This window comes from Lepidothrix coronata, unplaced genomic scaffold, assembly GCF_001604755.1.
Source record: "Lepidothrix coronata isolate B3197 unplaced genomic scaffold, Lepidothrix_coronata-1.0 Scaffold45, whole genome shotgun sequence".
Taxonomy (NCBI): Eukaryota; Metazoa; Chordata; class Aves; order Passeriformes; family Pipridae; genus Lepidothrix; species Lepidothrix coronata.
Genome location: NW_016690225.1, coordinates 1292480 through 1315784, shown reverse-complemented (window position 1 = coordinate 1315784; position 23305 = coordinate 1292480). Strand labels below are relative to the sequence as shown.

The window sequence follows — 23305 nt, the reverse complement described above, 5'->3', positions numbered from 1 at the left end:
AAAATGCCAACCTTTATAATTAGCTTTAATTTTCACATGCCACACTCTACTCTTTGAACTCCTTGGCAGCTCAGAAGCAAAACAAGTTCTTGCAGCATTCCCAAAAGTCTGTTGCCATTGACAATCAAGGCAGGAGCTAATTTGAGAAAACAAGAGTCATCTTTACCTTGCCATTCTCTCCAGGCTTTGCTACTAACAGCCATAGTATTACAGGAAGAGGAAGGAAAATCACATAGGCCCCAAACAATATATGCTTTACATTGCATAGAAAACAACTTGACTTCAGGAATTCAGGAGTTGGTAACAGACTGGACAACCATGCAGATCACAGAACACAAACATAATATTCCAACTGGGAGATGTTTGGATAGGCAAATCATTTTCAGGATTATTTACTGTATGATTTTAGTTTCTCATGTGTAGTTCCAAGCAAAGCAGCACTAAGCGATCCTTGACAGAAAGAAGATTTCTGTCCAGTGTACTCAGGATTGCTTAGTCACCACTTCTGTATTTTCTACAGAACTGTGTTCTTTTCACTTAAATAGTGCTTTATAACTCATCTCTCTACACTGATGAATTTAAAAAAAAAACCAAAACAGAAAACCAGCACTATGTTTCCTAACTGGTTCTCCAGAAATCATGTGAATTGGAATTTGAGGATGGATAAACACTGTAATTAGTGTTGTGAGGACTCTGTAGCTTTGTTTATACTGCTTGGGTGAAAGTGGGCCAAATTCCCACCTTATCACTGTGCTCATATTGATGGCATAGATCCTTGTAGTTCAGTCACCTGCAAATTTGCTGCTATGTTTCTGTGTCTTTCTGGGACCCTCAGGACTCTGTGCTGTTTTGACATGGTAGAGCAAGGTACAGTCAGATGGAAGTCATGGGCTTGTCTTTAAGCCTGGAGCTCACTGAGATCTTGTGCCAGAACTTTGATGTGAGGTTGGGCTGAAAGGAGGGCTTGGCCTGTTCTTAAATAAGAACCTGTTCATAGTCTTTCAGTCTAAGACTCAAAACCAGTAGGGTTTCACCCAAGAAACCTGGGTTCCAGTGGCTGCATATTTCCTTTGCTAGGTGACCCAGGATGCTGCTTTGTGGTCAGCTTAAGCCACTTTAAAATTACATTACCATCAACTTCAGTGGGGTAGGTTTTCCTTAAGCAATATGCAGCTCTTCAAGCAACGCTAGTAATGGTCAAGCGACTTGGAGCGCTTCCTGGAAAATTACCCTAACAACAGTAATAAAGATAAGTAAAGGTAAATGTTCAGCTGAACTGGTGAGCTGGCCCAACCTGCTGTCCTGCTGCATGACCATAAATACCAGGGAGAGAGAGGGATGCAAAACAGTGTGGTGATTATGCCAGGGCTGTGCACACTTCAGTAAATGCAGACCCACCGTCTAGCCTGGAGGTCAGCTGCCCTGCAACACTCCATACCCATGCTGTGGAGCAACCTTTGCCCCCAAAACAGTGGGGCTACCACAAACATTCCCTGGTCTTTGCGAAGTCCTGAACCAATAGTACTGAGGTAAACACTGGCTGGCTTGGATGGAAACAATGCCTGAGACAGGCTGAGCCACATAACAGTACTGAGGATCAGGATGCAGTGCCAAGGAAACTATCCTGACACGATGCAGTTTCATAGCATAAGGTAGCAACTGTTTTAATAATGGAAGTCCATAGAAACAACAAAGTTCACAACCTGGAACTTTGTATGCTTGCCACAGAATGTATTTTTTCTGCCAATTAATTTGCCATAGTCATGCACCCAGAGTTTGTTTTCCTATGTCTTTGCCTTTTGGGGCTAGCTCATAGGTGCATTTTCCTTTAAATCTTTCCCTATAAATTGAATTAATTGCAAATTCTGCTAAAACCAAGCATCAAAAGGTTAAAGACATAAATCAGATTGCAGCTCGTCTCTCACTACAGATAAAGGGGAGCCAGGAATATACCTGCCAGCTGGGATGCCTGACTGATAGGCAGCAGACAAGGCTGAGGGGACTACCAAATGAGCAACTGAACTTAACTAGAAGTTTTCCTGAGTGGGGCAAGACCCCACAGATCATTCAAGGTCTCAGAAATATAAAGTAAGAGACAAAAATGCAGCATACCCAGGGCTGACCCAGAAAGTGGCCTGTAAATAGTAAATAGTGTTTTATTTAATGTAAGCAGGAAATTATATCACCTTTTCTTTTTCTTGTTTTCTATTTTTTATAGGTCTACTACTGAAAAAAAACAGTGCATGTCTTTTAAAATTAAATAATTTTAAAGGCTGTAAAATATATATATATTTGCCTTTCATCCATTTTTCTGATTTTAACTAATGATTGACAGTTTTGCATAGTTAACTCCAGAGGACTGTAATTAATTAGCTTCCAGAGCACAATGAGTATTTTTTTTCTGTCTAGCTACTATGTAACACTTAACTACAATCACACTTTTCAAAAGATGTTTCCTTACCAGAAGTACCAGGAACCTTGTCCATATAGACAATCAGCCATGTAAATACATCTGCAATTCCAGTTTAAAAAACAGCCTTTAAGCACAGCATTGTAAGATGGCCAAAACCATATGGCAAGGAAAAAACACAAACAAACCAACGCAGAATTTGTGAATACTTCATCATTTTTTTACAGTCACCTCCTTGCAGGAAAAATGGCATGGACTGCTCAGGAGATGAGCTCAGTCTGCCCTAGGCAGCAAGCCTGTGGTCTAGCAGAGTGTGCAGTCATTACAGCCTCGAGTGCATGTTCCTGGCAGTCTTGTTTGACAGATGCAACTAGCCTGAGTGTATAAAATAATAAGTTACTCCTGCCTGAAAATTCTTCAGAACCAGTGACACCTTTGAGTAACAACTGCAAAGGTCAGCCTTCAGCTTCAGTGAAGTGAACATTGAAAAACAATTTGGCAATACATTACTAATGTTATAAAGGAGGACAATTCTCCCTGATTAAAGGGCAGTGGGATCATGGCCTCCTTTTTCTAATCCTAGCTTTGACATTTCCACAGTAATAGGGACTTGTTTTGGCAGCTTTAAGAAAATATTAACTCTGAAATCTTTCTACTCTTTTTTGGAAAAAAGTTTCAGCAATTCATTTCATCCAGTATAAGGATTCTAGACTACATGGGCATGGAAGCAGGGTACTGTTGTATCACTGATTAACACAATTCAAGACACCAGCAATTTGAGACAGATGTTTGGTCAGAGCTTTACACATTGATTGAATGTATTTTTTTAATTATTATTTTGTTCCTTTTTTTTCCCTTGGAAGGAGTATTTAAGAAATATTATGGGATTTGTGATACACAAAGCCATCAGCATTCTGTAAATACAGGGAAGTGTCAGCTTTATTGCTCCTTTTAATTTAATGTTCCACAACATTTTTCAGGTTGACATTAACACTGTGAATGGACTGTGGGACATTACCTGTCCTATCATTTCCCTTACTGTCTGGGCATTTTATGTCACTCCTGATCAGGAGGGCATAGGGGTAGCTGAGACATCCTCAGGTGCTGTAATGAGCTGTAGAAAACAAAATGGTACAGCATGTGTCCATGCTGATTCAGGATGCAGACTACCCTGCTACCCTACTGTCTATACTAGCTTTTCCTGCTGTGGAAACAACGCAGTTAGTTCTGGTGGTGGCTGGTCATAAATCATTGTGAAGGCAGCGTGGGTGATAGTCATCTGGATGAGAGTATCAAAAATCTGCTAGCTCTGTCTAACTCCACACCGTGCACTCATTGGTAGAGTATTGGATGCAGCTTCTGTAGTTCATATATGGGGTTTATGTCAAGAAAACAGATACAATCTAGTTTCACAAAGATGAAGTGCTGAAAAAAGTACATTGAGTTCAAATCTATCCATCCTTGCAAAGCAGAGAGTGAAAAGCAGTAGTGTGCCTCACAAGGGCAACAGTCTCATTTTTGGGAATCTGTCCTGTCCCCAGGAGAGTTCCTGGAAAAATGTAACTGAGGGCTAAAGGCCTGTTTATCAATTAGCTCTTCCTCAAAGCTTTTCTCCATGTAGGCATAGCTTAAACCAGCAAAGACCCTTGTTGAAACTGCTGCTTTTTTCTTTTCCTTTTTTAAAGAAACCAACTCTGCTTTTCTTTCATTCTGTAGAGTACACAGCTGACATTATTACCCACATGCTTAGCAGTGCCTTTGCTGTAATGGATGACGCTAGTACTTAAATGCACTAGGAAGACAGGAGTGGGCTGAAGCCATTTTTAGAACAACGTGCTATTTCTTTTTTTGGTGCTGACTCATTCACTGTACCTTGTGGTATGTTTACCTCGATTTCTTGCTGCTTCACAAGCTGTTGAATGGGTGAGGAAGGAATATTAATCAGTGACACATAGCATTGTGCTCCAGAACTACAGTGATGGTGAGTGCTAGGCTCTTGCCTAACTTTTGGCTTTATTGAAGGAATTACTTTTCTTTGACTAGCATTTACAGTTATTTTAGTCCTGGAAACTGGAAGTGACACTTTTGTATTCATCATTTTAACACAGCTATCTAGTTCATATCCATTTTTTTATGTTAAAAATCTTTGCCCCTTGCTAGTGCTCATATCAGAGTGGAATTAATCAAAGCCATTGCACTGTACACGTGTGGAACCTAATTAGCCAAAACAGCTGATGAAGACAGAAGAGATCTCACAGTTCATTTATTTTTTTCTTAAAATATTTTATATTAAAATTAAAATGACAAGGAAAACAGCAGCAGCAACTATAGCTAAAACTATACAAAAGTGCACTTTACTGCACACATGATCTACTTCGGTTTTTTTGCCTGCTGAGTTAGATGACAGAAATGTTTGGTACCCAGAAAAGCTCAATTTGTCTGCATTCAAAATAGAAATTAAAGGCCTGTGCATAATAACTGTTGCTAATCATTCACAAGATATAATCTGATAAATGCTGTTAGTATACAGTTACAAATGGTTGCCCTCTGTTCCTGAGGTGCTAGTTGACCATCTGGTTGACATTACAGCCCCCCCCCCCAAATTGGCTTCCCACTCTTCCCCTGTCTCTTCTCTCTGAACATTCCCACCACCTCCACTGTAGCAGGAGCGATGAAAATCTGATCTGAATTTGAGAAAAATAATCATTATTTTACAGAGCTTTATTTCAGCTAATTTAGTTCTCCTAAACCATCCACTTTAGGATTAGATGACCATCCATGCTGGAAGAAGGCGTGTTGACTGAATCACCTCTGACTTACATCAGCACACACCCAGTCCGAGGAGATCCCCCAGAGCCAAGGACTGTGTGTGAAGGAGAAGGGAATGTGAAACCCTAAAACAGGAGCCAGAGATGAAGCTTGGAGATGTACCAGGTTAAAGAAATACTTGCTTCCAACTCTAGGACATGACTGAAGCATATAATGTGCAGACACCTTCAAAACCTCTTTTCTCGTCTCCTGTTTCCAGGAATTTGAGAATTTGTTAGCAGCTTCCTTCTTAGAAAGAAAATTCCTTTCTTCATTCTTCAGAGTTTCAATTCGAAGGAAAAAGCAGCTCATTAATTATGGTGGAAGACAAAATGGAAGCCCAGAAACATATGGCAGAAAACAAAGTCTCAAGCACAGGCCTAAGACACTGCATAGTCTTCCAGTTTGGGACTCTGCATGTCAAAACTCTCCAAGGGAAAACACAAGTAGCAATATTTTGTACAGGTATTGGGAAAAAATAATAATAAGAAAACCAATAGATAGGAAAATGAGTTGGCTACTGTGAATTCTCACATAACTAGGTAGCAGAACAAAACTCATATATATATATATTATAAATTGATAATATTAATATATAAACATACAAAATTAATCTTTATTATTCTATGTTTATGTATTCATATATAAGATCATTGAAGGACTATAATTTCACAGATTTACTTTAAAAAGAATTAAAAATACATAGCTGACATCAGTCAGGAGAAATGTCTTTTAATATCATGTGCTGTAATACTTTAAACACAGACACCCTGTGAAGGGCCTTGGGGTCTTATGCTAATCCATTCACTTGTGCACCTCAGGGAAATCTGCTGCTGCATAATCAACTTCATAATCCCTTGAATTCTCATTGCCATGTACCCTGAAGTGAGGCAGTACTCTTTTGGCTAGGGATACTGACATGTTTCTCTACCTTTCTTAGTTTCTCAACCTAATGATTATTTTTATCCAATCATTATTCAGTGATGCTTCTTGCACTGCCATAAGAAAAGTTAAATATGCCTCCTCAGATTTGCAGATAGAGCAACTGAAGTGTGCAGTGATTAACAAATTACATTTCCTGGGTCAGAGAGAAAGTTCATGGAAGAGCTAATAATGGGACATATCTCTGGTTTTAATGATTACAGTGTGACAGCACAGCATCCCTCAAAGTAGAAATTTCAAAACCAGGCATTCAGTTATGACATTGACAGAATGGGGTCCCTTCAATTTGTTTGCTGACCTTGGGCTAGTGAATAAGCCAGCTGCTCACTCTGAAAGATATCTATGCACTGAATGGCATATTCTGACAAGACAGGACACATATTTTATTTTAATATTTTGTAATAAGACTATTCCTTTTATAGAATTCCTTGTATTATTGTTTTGGACAAAAGTATAGATTCCTTACAGTAGTAACTGAGCACTCGAGTCTTTGCAGATTTCCATTATAAGATCCCTATGAATAGGGACTGGGTACTATGTCATTTTTAAAGGGGCTTAAAAACAAAGATCACAAAGTCTTTGTGAAGCAAAAATTTAAACTCATATCTCCTAGATTTTAAGCTGGATGAACCTCCCAGTGGATGAACCTTCCTGATTACTGAATGAAAATTCCTTTCTGTAGTCATCCCAATCCATAAAAAGCATAAAAAACCAACTCTGCGACAAGTGTGTTTTTTTGCTCCCTAAACTTGTCACTGGGCTTGATCTAAAGCTTAGTGATAACCAAGTTTGTGAACTCAGCGTTGCACATTCACTTCAGAATGCTAATATAAGTCGGGAGTAAGGAGAAGGCCAATGAAAAGTAAAACCTGATGGCTTTTGCAAAGCCAAGTGCGATGTAGAGAGGGGGCAGAAGAAACAATGAAACATGATAGAGAAGGAAAGCACAAAACCCAACAGAGGTGTAGAGGAACCAGAGCCATCAGTGTAGAAGTATGTAAAGGAAAGGAAAAAGCTAGCCATATCTAAACTTCTCTGTAATGTCAGAGCTGTCTGTACACATGGTTTAAGAACACAGACACAAGGAGAAGTGTGCACAAGATGCATTTCCAGTTCTGGCTTGTTCAGTTAGATCAAAAACTTCCAGGGAAGTGCAGTCTGTTTTACATGAAAATGTACTTGGATATGATAAAATACCACAGCTGTCAGTCTAGATTGGAATCAGTTTGCATGGCAATGCTATGAGGGCTGCAATTTATTTTACTTTCTCTGCAATGAGAAACTTTCCCTGTTTCAGTAGGGAACATTGATCCTGGACATCTGCATATGCATTTGAAAAGATCTTGCACTTCAAGTGTGACTCATTTCTATTGGACGCCTATAGCTCTGAGGGGAGAGAACTCTGCACAGAAGTGTAGTTGTTGTTGCTAATCTGTGTTTGCCAGTTTCTGCAGAGCCCAGAGGAACTGAAAATCTCCAAATACATAAATCTGGAGTAGAGATTTCCCCATGTTAATGTGTGAATCAGTTAAGCTCTGGAGAAAGAGAAGTTCATTAAAAAGCAATAGAAGAGAACACACTCAGAACAATGTGGGCTTTGGAGGCTGTACTTAGTAAAAATTACCAAAGGAATATTTGCATGCTGCATTTTTTCCAGTGACAAAGCTAGCTGAAGAAGTTATCCTCCCAGCTAATCCTTCCTTTCTTTCTGCTCCACTTCCACTACAGTTCTCTGTGCAATTTCATGTGTTAATGTCACCTGTGATGGGACTGTGCTGGCCCTAGGCCATGTAAATGCTGTAAATGTCTAAAGATAGTATTTTGGAAGCTATTTTTTAAACCTGTGTCACTTTACGATCCAGATCATGGTTCAGCATGATAAATAGCTATGTTAGCATGACTTTGGGGTGGGAAACGGCATTAAGCAAAAGGTATAAAAATTTAAATGTAGGAGAAAGTGGAAGCTTCTTGATTGCTGCTAGAGAAAACAAGTGTGCAGAACACACAAAAAACAGTCTGAGGGCCAGGCCCAAACTATCTATCTCCCTGAGGCACCTATATAACTTTTAACAAGGATGTTGTTATAGTATGGTCTCAAGAGAGGGTCGTTCAATATGATCTTGGGTGACCCAATCATTAAAAGCAAATATGTGAGTGATCATCATCACAACAAAGCAATTGGGTACACCAGTAAATCCATTTTTCTGTTACTTACAGAAACATGGAGACAGGGAATAAAAGAACGCAAAAATAGGATTCCACACAGCCTGCTTTTAAAATCGCTCATTCACAAATGTATTTGAAACAATTTTTCTAGCCCTCAGACTGCTGGCAGAACTCCTCCTTTTTAGTGTGATATATGGATTTTATCAAGGTGTTCAATGTGAACTGCAGAGATGAAAACACAATCACTGACCTGAAACTAATTTATATCACACTGGTTTTATAGTTTTTAATCTGTGCTCTATAAACAAAGACAAAAGTTAGAAATTTCTCACTTTCATGCAATATCTGCATTACATGAGCCATACAGAAATTCTTCGAGAGCTATGCAGATAGATGTTGTATTTTTTACTATGATTATGGCACATACTGTGATGGTCTTTTCATTACAAATCTTAAGAAAATCTTCCTCTTACCTGAAGGTAATGGCACGGCCTCAAAGAAGGTTTGATTTCCTGATGAACCAGAGGCTTATCTAAGTTCAGTGATGATTTGCGATAAGCTTCTTTAGCCTGGCTTACTGTAAGCGTTGACCAAGAACTCCTTTTCATATATTTACTATCAGGGGTCATTGGTAGCCCTTCACAAGCCGAACACTTCACATCATTGTTACTTTTGGAAGTCTTCAATGAGAGATCCCCAAAATGCCCCTGGAGTGCCTCAGGATAACAATGGGATATATGATCTGCATGGTGCCTATTTACCACACTAGGGGTTCTGTAAGTGCTATCACTGTCCAAATTATCATCAGAGCTCCACCAGCTACTCATTCCAGATTTATGCTTGCTTTCTGGTTTTCGCTCCTTGCTTTTACTCCTTTTGCTATGCTTGGAATGGTGCCCATGATGATGATCGTCCCCTCGACTGTCTCCCTTTGTTCCATTAACATTGCCCTTGGATGATCCTTCCAGAGAATGCGATTTAGTAAAAAGTTTCTGGACGGAATGAACAAGATGGCGTATTCTTCCCGGGCTCTCACTGCGTTGTTCCGCAGCTGTTGAGGTCCTCTGGTACTGTAAAGTGTGAAACCCATCCCGGTGAAGAGGAAGTTGTTTCTCAAATTGGTCCAAAAGATTTGCAGGAATACGGTTAATCTTAGGGTTACCGTGAGACATGGTGCAGTCGTCTCTCGAGTCGTAATGTGAGCTGTAGTGCATTCTGGGGAAAGTGCTACTTGACATGTGATCGCCCATTACCATGGGCATCATCATGCACTCAGAATGAATGGAGCTGCGGGGAGAGCAACGATGGTGATCCAGCGGGCAACTCTCCGTGGGGCTGAGAAGATACGACTGCCTTGGCTCCTGCCCATGGTGGATATGGTCGTGGGTGTGTTCACAATCTTCAGGGGATGCTAAGCCACAAGTATGAGCTGAACATAACTGTGGTTGATTGCGACTACCAGATAATCCTTTCATATTCCTCGCAGCAGGAGAGTATCTTTCTTCATTGAAGTGCTGAGAAGGTGACCATGAGTACTGCTGGTCTGTCATGGGAACATATAAAACCTGTGTTATGTGTCTGATTAAAAGATTAACTTGAAAAATCCAAGTATATTGAAAAACTAAACATTTTTTCTCTATTAGTGAGATGGAAAGTCTCACCATTCCTGAAATTTCATTCACCATTTTAAAACTTGTTAAAATTTTTCACTATGAGCAAATTATGGGGTGAATGCAGCCTCTTTCCTGTAGTTCTAAATGTTATGAAGTTATTAATTGTGTAAATTTACTCAAGTTAAATAGATATATTCAGATATTTAATTTATTCTTTGATATTTACAAATCATATGTCAAGCTTTGTGGCTAGTCATTTGAGTTACATGGGTCCAGTTTCTATTTCGTTGGTTTCACAGCTGGATATCTTAATTTAAATGTATTCTTTCTCCACGGAACCATTTTTGCATTATAAATTAACTACATTTTCTTAAATAAATCTCATCTTCAAGATCCCAAGTTCATTCTTCATAAATATAAATAATAAACAGCAAAGAGAAAGAAGAATATGAACATGCTGAAATGAAGCTATAGTTTATATCACTAAACAGTTTATGAATAAGCATTTCATACTGTTTGAACATCCATTATCCTTAGTCCAGAAGTATTATTGCTATTCTCATACATTTAGAGTATTCTCTATTAGGCAGTTTTCCCCTTTTTATTATCAAACTACAAAATATTTATTTAATGACTTTAAATTATCCCTAATAAAACAAATATATTTTGGTACAAGCTACGGGGTTTTATGTACTTGATTATTTGTTCCTATGAATCATGTGCTCCAAGTTGTGTTTATTATACAAGCAAAGCATGATTGCTAAATAAGAGTAGCTTGTAAGCAAAGATTTTGATACTTAAGCTTTTGATTTCTTCTCTTATGCAATTTCTTGCAGCTGTCAAATGCTACAAGAAAAAAAATTTTAAAAGCCCAGAAATACTTCAATTTGATTTTCTCATTCACTTTCCCTCTTCAATTTCAACTTATTTCAGAAACATTTCAAAAGTAGACAAAGATATAGGATGCAAGATAATCCTTCAGAGGATCAGAGAAATGTGTGTTTACACAATGCACTTAGCACAGCCTTTCTGCAAATTTACTCTAAGAATCTAAATCATCTCACACAGGTGCTTGATACAAGGAAGTTGAAGGCCTCAACTAGAATGGAACCCAGACGATATCTATTAACTGGACATTGAAAACCAGCCTGTAGAGATAACACAGTAGATGAAAGCACTTTGAGGAGTTTCTAAGAATATGATAAAGCTCTCCTAAATCATATTGCCACTGCTGGTGAAAACTCCGTGCCTGGATATGTTCATGAGACAGATCAATACCCATATCTCTCTAATTTTACTCAACTAATATGTGTTATATCATGATATCCTCAGTACAGAAGGCAATGTGTCGGCAAGTCTTTAGCATCAGAAATCTCATAACCTAAATGCTCTATATTTCCTCTCACGGGAGATGCTTTGATAATTTTATTACACCCTAATTTCAAGAGAGCTCCAGATAATGTTTTAAAATGAATGCAGCATTAAACTAATAAACAGTAAAGCGTTCTTCAGCCTAGGCACAATCTGAAGCCAAAGATGGATTTAAGGGTCCGAATGTCACCTCCAGAGTTTATCATGGCATGAAAATGGTGGGTATGTGCATGTATCCTTTTCTGCTTCTATTTTGTTTTCATGTCAGTTTCTTTTACTTAGTTCTTGGCTATTATCACATAAAAATAAAAACTCATTACTGATTACTCAGTCTGTTGTGCTATTTAGGTTATAATACCTGCATAAATGTAGTTACAAAAAGGTAATATAACTGTTTCTCTGAAATGATGTAATTTTGATTATATACAGACAAGGTAGTAAATTACAACAGTGCAGTGGGATTCACCTACAAAAGTTCTGTAATTAGTGGTACTTAACCCAGGATATTACCAAACACTATCAGGGGAATAATAATGGACCATGTGTTAAACTTAGTCAGTACTTCCCATAAAGGGTTCCCACAGCACCTGACAGAGATTACTGCATTAGTTTTTACAATCCCATGAGATTAGACAGACAGAAGAAATTTTTTACAGTGAGGGTAGTAAAACACTGGAAGAGGTTGATCTAGTTAAAGATGACCCTGCCCATGACAGGGAGGTTGGACTAGATGACCTTTAAAGGTCCCTTCCAATCCAAACTATTCTATGTGGAAGATACTGTTCTCCTTTTACAGAAAAGGAAATTGGAATACAGGCAACATTTTCCAAAGTTCTTATGGATTTCCTAATCTTAATTTTCACAGAGGTATGAGCCAGAGGGAGGTGGAAGGAAGCTCTTCCGTCAAACTGACAGCACAACAAGAGTCAACCCCAAGCCTTTTTGTCACAATCTTGCACATCCGTGAATGAAGGTAACTTGCACTACACCTCAGTGATGCATTTAGACAAAAAAAGGAAGGGCATGGCAGAGATCCAGAATGAAAGAAAGAGAATAAGAACTCATTTAAATGAGTTCCCTAGCACAGAATTGCTAGTCCCTAGTGATTTCTTTAGACCTCACACAGCATCAAACATAGCCAAGAAGGCTTCAAACCTTTTCATCCTGTTACATCCCTAGGAATATGAAACACGATGATTTGATTGCATTGCAATGCATAATGTAACAACAGCTTTTCCATCCCTCATTACTCCTTGTGACTCCAGCTCAGTGCAAACATAGAAAAATACAATTTTCTGTATGTTGTTTTCACCACCATATAGCATTTTATGTGCTTCATGGAATGTCTGAATTGTTTTTGATTGAAACACAGGAGCTACAAAATGCTATAGGCATTTAATAAGCTTAATCAAAATAATTAAAACATTAATTAAAAAGGTGACATTTATCAAAAATAATTGTCCCTTCTTAAATCTGTCATAGAGAGTAACTAAAAGTAGATAAAGTCCCAAATAACTTAAATGTGTATCATCTAAATTTATCACTTCAATTAGGTTCGAACTCCGCTTAGGACATCAAACCTGCTCACTGTCCTAGGCACTAACTATTACTTTTTCTTACAAACCTTTTGAAAATCTTCAAAAATTGAAATATATAATATAGAATTTGTGCTTTGCACTATTCAGTCAACTTTGTTCAGGAGACCTGTTTCAGGGCTCAAATAAGCAGTTGAGCTGCTGCTGAATGAAGTACTGTGTGGTACCAGACCAGTGTAATTGCCCATGTGTTAGCTTTTAGCCAGCCAACATTGTGTTGGCTTAAAATTCAATTAAGCTAACATGTTTTTCTAGCATTTGCAAAGGGCTAAAAGTGTGTATATGGTCAATGCCCACAGCTCAGGCGATTAATAAAATTTCATCAAGCTACAACAAAACTGGGTTTTTTTCAATCCTTTAAAAAGAAATACAATATTTTAGTATAGCAAAATAGTTTCAGATTTATTTGGTAATGACAGATTGGTTTGAAATTTTAGTCTATATTTTTGAAGATTTTTTTTTTTACAGCAGCTCCTATGTTTGCTATGGGCAATCATTCTAAAAATATAAAAGTGCCATCATCAGAACCAAAGAGCAAAGGGAGACAGAAGAACAAATAAACATAACCCAAAGCAGACAAAGAGATAAAGGAATAGGAACAGAGAAAAATATATTATATGTGAGCATAGGAATGGCTTTTTTTAGGTCTCATCAGAGCAAAATGGAATCTTTCAATTGACTTCAATGGATAGTCCGATAATACCTAAAGACTGGGGGCGGGGGGCGGACCTAGAACAAGACACAGGCTGTTATGTCAGAGAATCTAGTAATTCCAAAACCCTGAAAATCCCTTAAAGCTCTTCTTTTTCAGAGACAACTCTACAGATATAAGTCAACTTTTAACCTCGACAGATGGAAGGATTTCTGTATTCCTTCCTATCTATTTCAACTCTTTCCCTGCTACGCCATGTCCTGTCCTGCTTTTTCCTCCCCCTGTTTTCAGTTCTGGGCTTTCTGGTGCTAAAAGAGTTGCTCTCTTGCTCCAAGCTGAAGTTGGTTTGCCTCTCCTTAGGGTCTGGTCACAATTTTTAGAGCATTCAGGCTTCTTTCTTGTGCTAGTCAGTATCAGGAAAAGAAAGAGAGGTTCAAGGACCAAGAATAATGTTTGAAATAATGAATTAGAATTACTATGAATGTTCTAAGGTAAAAATGCTAAAAAACTCCAAGTAATGGGAAATAAGAGCTGTGCATTTCTAGAGTTCCTGGAACACTGCTCTTGGCTAAAGAGAATCAATATAAAACCACTGAAACTTTTCTGATATTCAAAAGAAGTGCATGTCTCCACAAATCTTTTTGTGTGTTGTATATTGAAAGCCAGCTTTCAGAGCATAATAATGGCTTCTGGAACTAATAAATTATGTCTGATTTTTCCTTTTTTTATTTATTTAATTTCTTGCAAAGCACTTATCTTTCTATTGAGAAATTAATTTAAATTGCTTTAACCTTATAAGCCCCTTGGTAAATGGCTTTCCCATCTGAAACATCTGTGCTAGTTTCACTGGAGAAGAAACAGCTCTTTTGCATAGTGTAACCAGAAAAATGCATTGCTGAAAAGAGATACCTAATCTAGCTTTCAAAAAGAGCTGCTAGACAAAACCAGACTGCTGCATGTTGCTGTTTCACAGTTTTATCAGTGTTGTGATGCATTATGAAAAATATATACTCAGTCTCACCTAAAATTAATAAAATCCTGAAAAAATGGGTACATTAATCAAATAAGTAGATACTAAATATCTACTTATAATGGATAATTAAAATGTTTTAACTGGAAAATTGTCTGCCCAAGGTCTTCATTAAGTAGTACTAGAGGAACACTGTTTCCTCATTAACTGATTATATTATTTTTCTCTGTTTTATTCTAACCTTGAAAATAAATATTTATAGGGATTGAGAAGAGTGCTAATCTGCCAAATGCAAGTAAGAAATTCTGGAAATGCCTTAAACTTCTGTTATGGTCTCATGAGATTTCCAGCGTATTTATGTAGCACAACGCCTTGTATAAAATTTACATAAAATTGCAAAGATTGAGTGACTGACTGTAACTTCCAGCTTTAGAAGATGATTTGTATATTCCGTGATGTGTGTGTACTGTATGCAGTGCATTGACCTTTCTGTGGATTCCCATGTAAGGAATTCAGGCTGCTTACTTGAAATACTAAACTTTGAGGGGTAGCATGCCCTCAAAGAAAAGTAATATTGGCTCTCATAAGACTGTTGCAACAAGGTATTTTTTGCATCCAGTCTCCCTGCACGGTCAAAAGGAAGAAGCAGGTGGTTTTGAGGACCTAAAGCCAAACATCAAACTGCCTAAGGCTTCAAACAAACACATGGGCTGTACGTGGATGCCTGGTTTGTTCTGACACTTATGCCTGAAAAATAAAAACTTCTGTCTTCAGAATCCCGAGCAGTCCGCACGGCAGGCACGTATGGTTCTGTTTAGATGATGAGACTAAACAGAGCTAGAGGATGTGTCCAGTCCATGCAGTTAAACTGTTGCCTTATAATTTCATACTATGTAAATAGGACTCTTCCATCTGATACACAGATATGATTTCCCAAAGACTGTTACAAATGTGCAGTCTGTATGTGGTTTTATTTTGGATTGTGAGAAACTGGCATGATTCTTCTTAAGCCTGAAGTACGTCCAAAAAGCGTCAGATGTGTCTGCTGACTAGCCAAAAACTGTGGCTGACAAGCTCCAGTGGAGAAACCTATATCATAAATATATAAATTTAGGTGATTTGAGGCACATGGTATACTGCTAAACGATGGAAGATGTTTTGACAGCCCAAGCTAATTCAGTGGAACCACATGACGAATAATGACCAGGGGTAAGATGGTTTTTATAACTCCTATATTAGATAAAAATGGACATTAAAATTCTATTCTTAAAACAACCCCAGAGTCTCGGACATATCAAATTGCAGCAAAGTCAGACAACTCAAAGGAAGAAGTAAGGAGCACATGGAGTGCTCCAATTTATTCAGTACAGTCAGTTTTGAGCACTGTTATGCAGGTGTCTTGCAGGTGGAGCAAATATTTGATGCTACCCAATCATATTGTTCAGCAAAACAGTTCTCCAACTTCAACTCCATCCACCTTTCAAATAAAGGTAAGTAGACTGGCAATCCAACATCCCAAGTGATTAATTTCTGAGATAAATAAGTGTGATAAGGGAAAAGGGTATGTAGTAAAAGGAATGCAGAAAAACAGTTGATGAGCAAGAATGGAATCTTTGGGGGAGACTGGGTGGCTGGTGTGGGTATTGATCTTCAGGGGACACATAGCACAATATATCAGGATGAGGAAAAGGACAGAGAGCTATGATCACTGGGGAAAACTGTGACCAGGAACATGTTAAAGCCAGGTTACAACACATGCCTGGTATGGAGAACAGGGTGTGCTATATGTAAAAAAGGAGAAATTTGGGAACAGTATTTGAGGAATGAAGACATCTAACATCTTCTGGGTGGAATAATGGGCACTTGGACTGCATGAAGAGGATGAGAGGCACAATATTGTGCCCATGCCATGACAAAGGATAGGACAGAAATTCATGACAGGCAATATGGGATTTGTAAGAAGCTCCAGGATATGGAGTTGAGCAACGCAAGGAGTCTTCAGGATGGTGCAAAATTTAATTTCAATTGGTTTGAAGTGTATGATGTCTTGGTATTGACTGGTATGTAGCACACAGACCTTCACAGTGCTTTTCAAGTTTGAAGTTCATTGCCACTATTTACCTTTTCAACAGTGCTATAACACAGGTAAGTCCACAAAATGATTTACAACTAATATTTTTTCACAGAATCTGTATGATCAGCAGAGTTGTGAAAAAATTATAATGTATCATGATAAGATTGACCTAAAATAATCAACATGTAAGTTTATTTTCTGGAAAAATGCAGCCGTATGGAGTTAACCAGGGCTTCAATATGTGAGTATCGTTGAACAACTGTTTTTAATGCTTCCAAATACAGACCAGAAAAGCTATCCCAACACTACTAACCTTCTTTTGTTCCTTATTGTGCCTGGCTTTATGGACTTTCTTTCCTAAACGAGAAAATTTTGCTGCTTGCAGTTATTAAGTCAGCAGACAATCAGTTTCCCTTGGTGTCATAAAACTGCCACTATTTTCTCAGCAATAAAAGAAAGCCAAAGTATTGCATGGTACAGCTCAAAGGTGTACACAGGAATCTACAAACCACTCTGGAAGTACAAGGGAAATCCTTGTCACGTTGATGGCAGTGACAAGTCTCCCATTAACTTCACAGGGCCAGGATTAGTTCTAAACATTTGCTGAGAAAAGTTCTTGCTTAGTTGACCTACAACACCTGTGTTACTTGAAGTAGATCATCTCTAATCAGGGCTGTATTTTGCAGAATGCACAATTTGTGCTGGACTAGAATAAATGTGTTAGAAACCTGGAAGGGTCCCCAGCTAGGAAGATGATGGCATGGAAGGGTGAAACTGGTTCTGCTGAAATACTGCCATTGATAGCAAAATGGCCAAGATTTAATCCCCAGGATCAAAACCACTTGAACCAACTATTCAGTTGAACAGAATCACCACATCTCCAGGGCTTCTTTTCTAATAAGAAATACTTATTGTTGATTCTTAAATGAAAATCAAACAAAAGAAATAATGCTTATATTTATGATCTTCTCACTTGAATTTTTTTCTTAGTGTTTCTGGAATTGTTCTGAATTTGTCCTTTTTTACGATGATATATCATGGAGGAAGTTTTCCATCCTTTGCAATACTAAGGGGCCTGAGATAACTAATGGTCCTAATAAAAAATATTTACCATATATTCCTTCTAAATAGTCATTTATTATTTCTTTAAAACATGAATTTTAAAGATTTTGCTTATTTTACAGAGTGCTCTTCTGGGAAAGAAATAATCTATGGATTAATGCTCAAAAGCATTGATTATTGTCACAGAATGTATGACTGTTTATTTGAAAATACCTCAAAATCACCTTTACTTTTTTAACATTTAATACAATTTTTAAATTGTCAGAACTAAAGGAAATTATTTGATTTTCTGTTTGTTTCAGCATCCGTTCTTTGCAGCCTTTTGATTCACCAAAAATTTTAGAGTTTTAGCCTTGGTCTGACCCAAAAAATTATTTTTTTTTGCTTTTTGGAGTTCATCATTATCTGCTCAGCTGTACACCCTTGGCAATGCATCTCGCTGTTTCATCATTTTATGGTGAACTTTTCTGTTCAGTTCAACCCACTGAAATGGAGGAGGACTCATCCTGATTTTCCTATGGGGTGCAGGAAGAAATAGCAGCCTGGTGACAAGTTCCCTTTTAAACCTGTTGCCATAGTAACAGGCAGACAGTCTTCCTCTTTCCATAACCTCCAGATTGGGAATTTTTCAAATCAGGGTGCTGTCTCTTTTCTGCCTGGCTGAGCTCTGTTTTGGATCTGTGACAAACATTACAAACATTAATTGCCTTTTTCCCACCCATTAGCACCCAGATTTTCCATGTGGCAGTGAAGCATCAAACTGTGACCCCTGCTCCTGGCACAAGGTGATGGTGTAAGTACTCCCACTCTGAGCAAATTTTCGACAGGTCATCTTAATACCCTGCTGCCTCTTTGGTTTTTTTATGAAGACAAACTACATTGTAAAAAGATGGAAAATGCATATGAAGTTGCACAATGAAAGGTGACAACTGAACTTGCCATTGAAAGCTGGGATCATATAAGCAATATTTGCTGGTGTTTATCCTGCTGCACTGCTTACTCTAGTGCAAATCCCCTTAAGAAGACAGAATCGATGGCCTATGTGCCCAGCACTGTGAGAAGAAACTCTTGTCATTTACCTCTATGCTGGAAGTATCTCCACCAGCCTGGTTGAGCCAATAAATTGTCTCACTCCTGATAGAGCCTAAGCAGCCTATAATGAATGTGGAGGTAGAGAATGGTAATTTTTTTTTATGGGGAAATGGAGAGCACATCATTTAAGCTGCTCATCATGGGAAACCATTTAAAAGGCTGCACATTTTATCCTGTTGAAAAGGGACAATACAGTGAAGACACTCATTGAGGAAGGCAGGCGCAACAAAGCAGTCACGAGTCAGTCCCTCATCTCTGTTGCAGCCATTATGGGAAAGTAAATTTACTTTCCATTATGGGAAAGTAAATGTTGCATGTCAGGGATGCACCCAGGTGTTACAGAGGTCAGCAGGGCATGAGGGAGAGAAAAATGTCCCTCCTTTACTAATATCCCACGTGTGAAATAATTTAGAACAGAAATATTTGTTTATGAATGCATAACCCTGTTTGTATTCTGTAGTAGAAATGAATGAATAATTCATAACAAATATCCTCTTTGATTAATCTTGCATCCTTACAAATATCTTCCTGTTTGTGAATTGACCTTGAGCCTAATGGGATTTTTGCAGAGTTATCTGACATTATGAGGTATTTAATTTTTAGAAATAGCTTCTAGTCTGCAGATTGTTAGCAAGCATTTGTTGCCAACAGCTTATAATTAAAATGCAGGACAGTTAGCATGTTTTTATATGATGCTTAGTCCATATGATATGATTTTGTACTGTGACTGAAAGTAATTCACAGAATAAGCTCTGAAGCATAACTAAAAGGAATTTAAAGTTCAAAATTTATTTTCTGAAAAACATTTTGTATTATTTCATTAACATTTTCTGTGATCTTGATCATCTCATCAGTATGCTTCTACACTGCAGTTTCTGGGTACTGAAAAAGAAAGGATATGAAGTGCAATTATTTAGAGATATGATGGAATAACAGTAATAAAAAAAGGCTATTTTTTGCAGTATCTATTCATCTAGTCACAATAAGCAAATAATAGGGTGACAATGAATCATAATGGGTCACCTCATGTTTAAAATGTCTTGCAGGTTTAAAAGACTTTTATATTGCCATACCAAACCACCTGGCTACATATTTTTATTACATGACAGAAAGATAGCCCTGTGGTTAGAGGATTAGCTTGGGAAATCTGCAGTTAGGTTTTCTTGTCCATCCATGAATTCTTTGTATGGTTCAGGATATGGCCATGCAATGCTATGCCAGTTGCCACGAAGAGGCCTGAGCTTGCCTCACTGGGTTGCAGTTAACCTTTGTGGATATATTGTAGACTCCCTACTTTAGTTCCCCATAGCAAAAGAATAAAAGTAACTTCTGTACCTCTGAGGATTAGTGTCAGAAACCATGGATACATTCAGTCTCTGGGATAATGCCCATCTAAGAATTTAGAATAGAGTGTTTGGTATTGTGCCTGTTAATTACAGGTTTGAGTGTCACTGTTGCAATTTACTCCATGTGGCCAAGCCCTGCTTCTGACTGAAGTCCCACCAACTCCAATCAAAGTCTACACACGTTTAACATCCCTGAATGCTCTGAGGGAAGGTCGACTGAGTCACGGATGTGCCACAGAAGAGAGCCAAGAGCTCACTGCAAACCCCTTCTCTGTCCTTGGGAAAAATTCCTGTTGTGCCTGGTACATGAAGCTAAAACCCTTGAAAACTGTGAAGTGTTCAGACACTGACCACACTGAGTAAAGCTGGATAATTTGGTAGAAGGAGAGACAGACTGAAAAGTCAGGCCTTTATTTATGCTTTTATTTCAAGAACGGTTATATCCTTTCTTCCTTTCAACACATACGGTCATAATGTCATGATCATACAATCAACAGTGATTGAATAATCATGAGTTACTGTCTGACACTTGAACCTTACCAATTAATCAAAAGCACGACTGCATCAACTGTGAAATAAAAATACATTTTGGTAACCTGCCCTCAAACTCCTTTAGAGTTTACTTTGCATTTGGGGCAGGTTAAGAGCATTATTAGTAACTGCAACCTGGTTTACAGGTTTCAGTCTTTTTCTTAACATCAACTCAATATCCATTCCTGAAGACAAAACAGTAATTTACTGAAACAAAAAGCCTTTAGTGCAAGTTCTCTTTCTTTGCCTGACATTCAAAGTGGCTATGCATAAACTTATGTAAAATAAATGTTTTCCTTCCCTATAAAAAGGAGTTAGTTTTTCGATAATCTATTTTTTCCTCTTTACTCTGTGCATGTTACCTGTTAAAATCTATATTTAAAGAGAAGTTCACCCCATCTTCCCCATTTACTTTTCTTTAACTATTTGAATGCCATTCAAACATGGCATTTTTTCTGTCTCTTGTTAAGATTGCACTGTTTGCTTTTAACACACAAAGCAAAATGTTGCCTTATCCTTTACAGGCCTAAAGTAAATAAGACAGTGAGAAATTTCTAGATAGCATAGAAAAAAGTAGTTTTATAAAATATTTTTTTTCTAATACACTAACATTATTCAGATAATATAAACACCAGCTAGATGAAAGCTAGGAATTAGAAGAACTTCAGTTTTCATGACTTACAGTGAGCTGCATGAGATCATGCATGTCAGATCTCTTGCTCTGCTACCTTTATGTAGGGATAGGTACAGTTTCGGAAGAATTTGTGACAAAAAGCTAGAACTTGATTTTGCTTAGGAAGACTGTAAAATGCCTTCTCAAAGGGGTTAGATGTCCGTTGTCTTCCTTCTGCATTTCAGAGAAAGTTGCAGGGAGAAGCTGTGAGCAAGCTCTCTCTCTCTTTGGTATGCAGAGACATAACATGCAGACATGTACAACGCCTCCTCCGGCCAGGGAGGGTGGGGGAGAAGAGACAGAAGATACAAAAAGCCTTGGAGAAGGTGGGGCATTGCCTTTTTTCCCTGGGGGCCTGGTGTGTGCAGCATCATTAGGAAGTGGTCCTTGCATCTGAAATAAATCTTTTTTAATCCTTCCACTACCTTGGCATTGTTGGGAAGAATATCTGCGTATGGTTTATCTTACACTTTATCAGGTTGCTGATTTGAGATATTACTAGTGAAAAGAATTGAAATTTTTGGTGTGTGAATCTTGTAACAATAATACCTATCGCCCTGAACTTTGTTGACAAATAAATCTTAATGGAAAAGCTATAAAATATTGTTCTCAAGAACAGATTATGAACACTCGGGTAAGCTTTTTTTGAAGGAATCCATTGCATTTCTGCCTGTTTTATCTAATGAGGTCTTTCGTAGAATCACTGGTGTAAAAGAGTTGAGATCAGTCCCATCCCTTGATACCTTTTTCCAATTAAGGCAGCGGATCATTTTATTAATAATATTATTTAATGACTATTCAGCATTTTCACTCTGGTGAGATACTGTGCAAACATTAATTAATCCCCTCCAAAGCCCTAAAATCTCACTAGGAAATACTAAACCCGTTTTACAAATAAAGACCTGGAGTCAGAAATTCTTCAGTTCCAGAGAGATCATAACTTGAAGCTCCTTGGGACAATGAGAGTTTAGAATAATGAATGGCCCTGCAGTTACAACTACCTTAAAGAACATCATCTTGACTCTGCTTTGACTTGGGAAACTATTTCACTTTTCTGGGAAAGCCCTTTCTGTGTTTTCTTCTGGAATGAAGGTCTCTAGCAGTCCTTCAGATTGAGGCTGTTCATACAAAATAATGAAGTAGTCATTGGGTTATGTATATACAGAAAGAGAGCAAGCCCATTTCCATTGCTCAGTGATTACAGTATTCACCCAGAATCAGATTTCTCTTCAATGAATATTTAACTTTATACTTGTGCAACAGCAATAAAAAGTGGAGACTGAGAAATATCTAATAGTTTGCAGTTTTTTCACTAATGTTATATTCAGTTAATGGATTTGAACTCAAATCTTCAAGTGACAGAACACAATACTGGAGGAAAGACAGAAGGACAGACCGATATATCCTATCCATTGGTAGAGGTGTAATACACTAGCACAGCTATAACTACAGAGCTTGTCTACACAGAATTTAACTGACTATCCAACAACTTTTATAAAAGCCTTATCAATTTCAGTGATTTTCTCTAGGGGAGAATGGGACATCATATGTTTTTACTAATGGTATCCAGTGTGAGACACTGAAATGGTTAATTTAATCCACGTGTTTTGGCCACCTACAGTTTGATAGTTAAGTCAAAAGGACAGGATTGTCTTCCGAAAATATTAAAGCCACTCACCTCTTTCTATGAATGATCTAGAGATCTTGGTACTTAGAGAATTCCAATAGGGACACATAATTGAGGAGCAGATAGATCGTTCCTTGCCCTTGTTTTGCCATGGTTTTTTTCAGTCCTTTTGCCATAAATAGCTGAAATTTTTTGAAAGCAGCTTAATTTATTTGTAGTCTGGCTGTGATTTTATGTTTTTTGCTTTCCTGTTTCTCCTTTCTGACTAATCCCCATCTTCTTCTTAGTTAGGGTACTGTATGATTGATCAGTTAGCACATATCTTTGTGTCAATCTTTATGGCCTATTTTATATGAGTGCCCTTGCTCCTATA

The 23305-nt window shown here is 37.9% G+C and overlaps 1 protein-coding gene across 7 annotated transcripts in view; it reads right to left on the bottom strand.

The window, feature by feature from the left end:
* Positions 1 to 23305, bottom strand: part of DLGAP2 (DLG associated protein 2) — a 455132-nt gene that overhangs the window by 78216 nt on the left and 353611 nt on the right. For all 7 annotated transcript variants that reach the window (XM_017814543.1, XM_017814542.1, XM_017814544.1 and 4 more), the window contains one exon: positions 8800 to 9869. In XM_017814543.1, the coding sequence (XP_017670032.1) occupies positions 8800 to 9869 (1070 nt within the window). The remainder of the gene's footprint in view (positions 1 to 8799; positions 9870 to 23305) is intronic.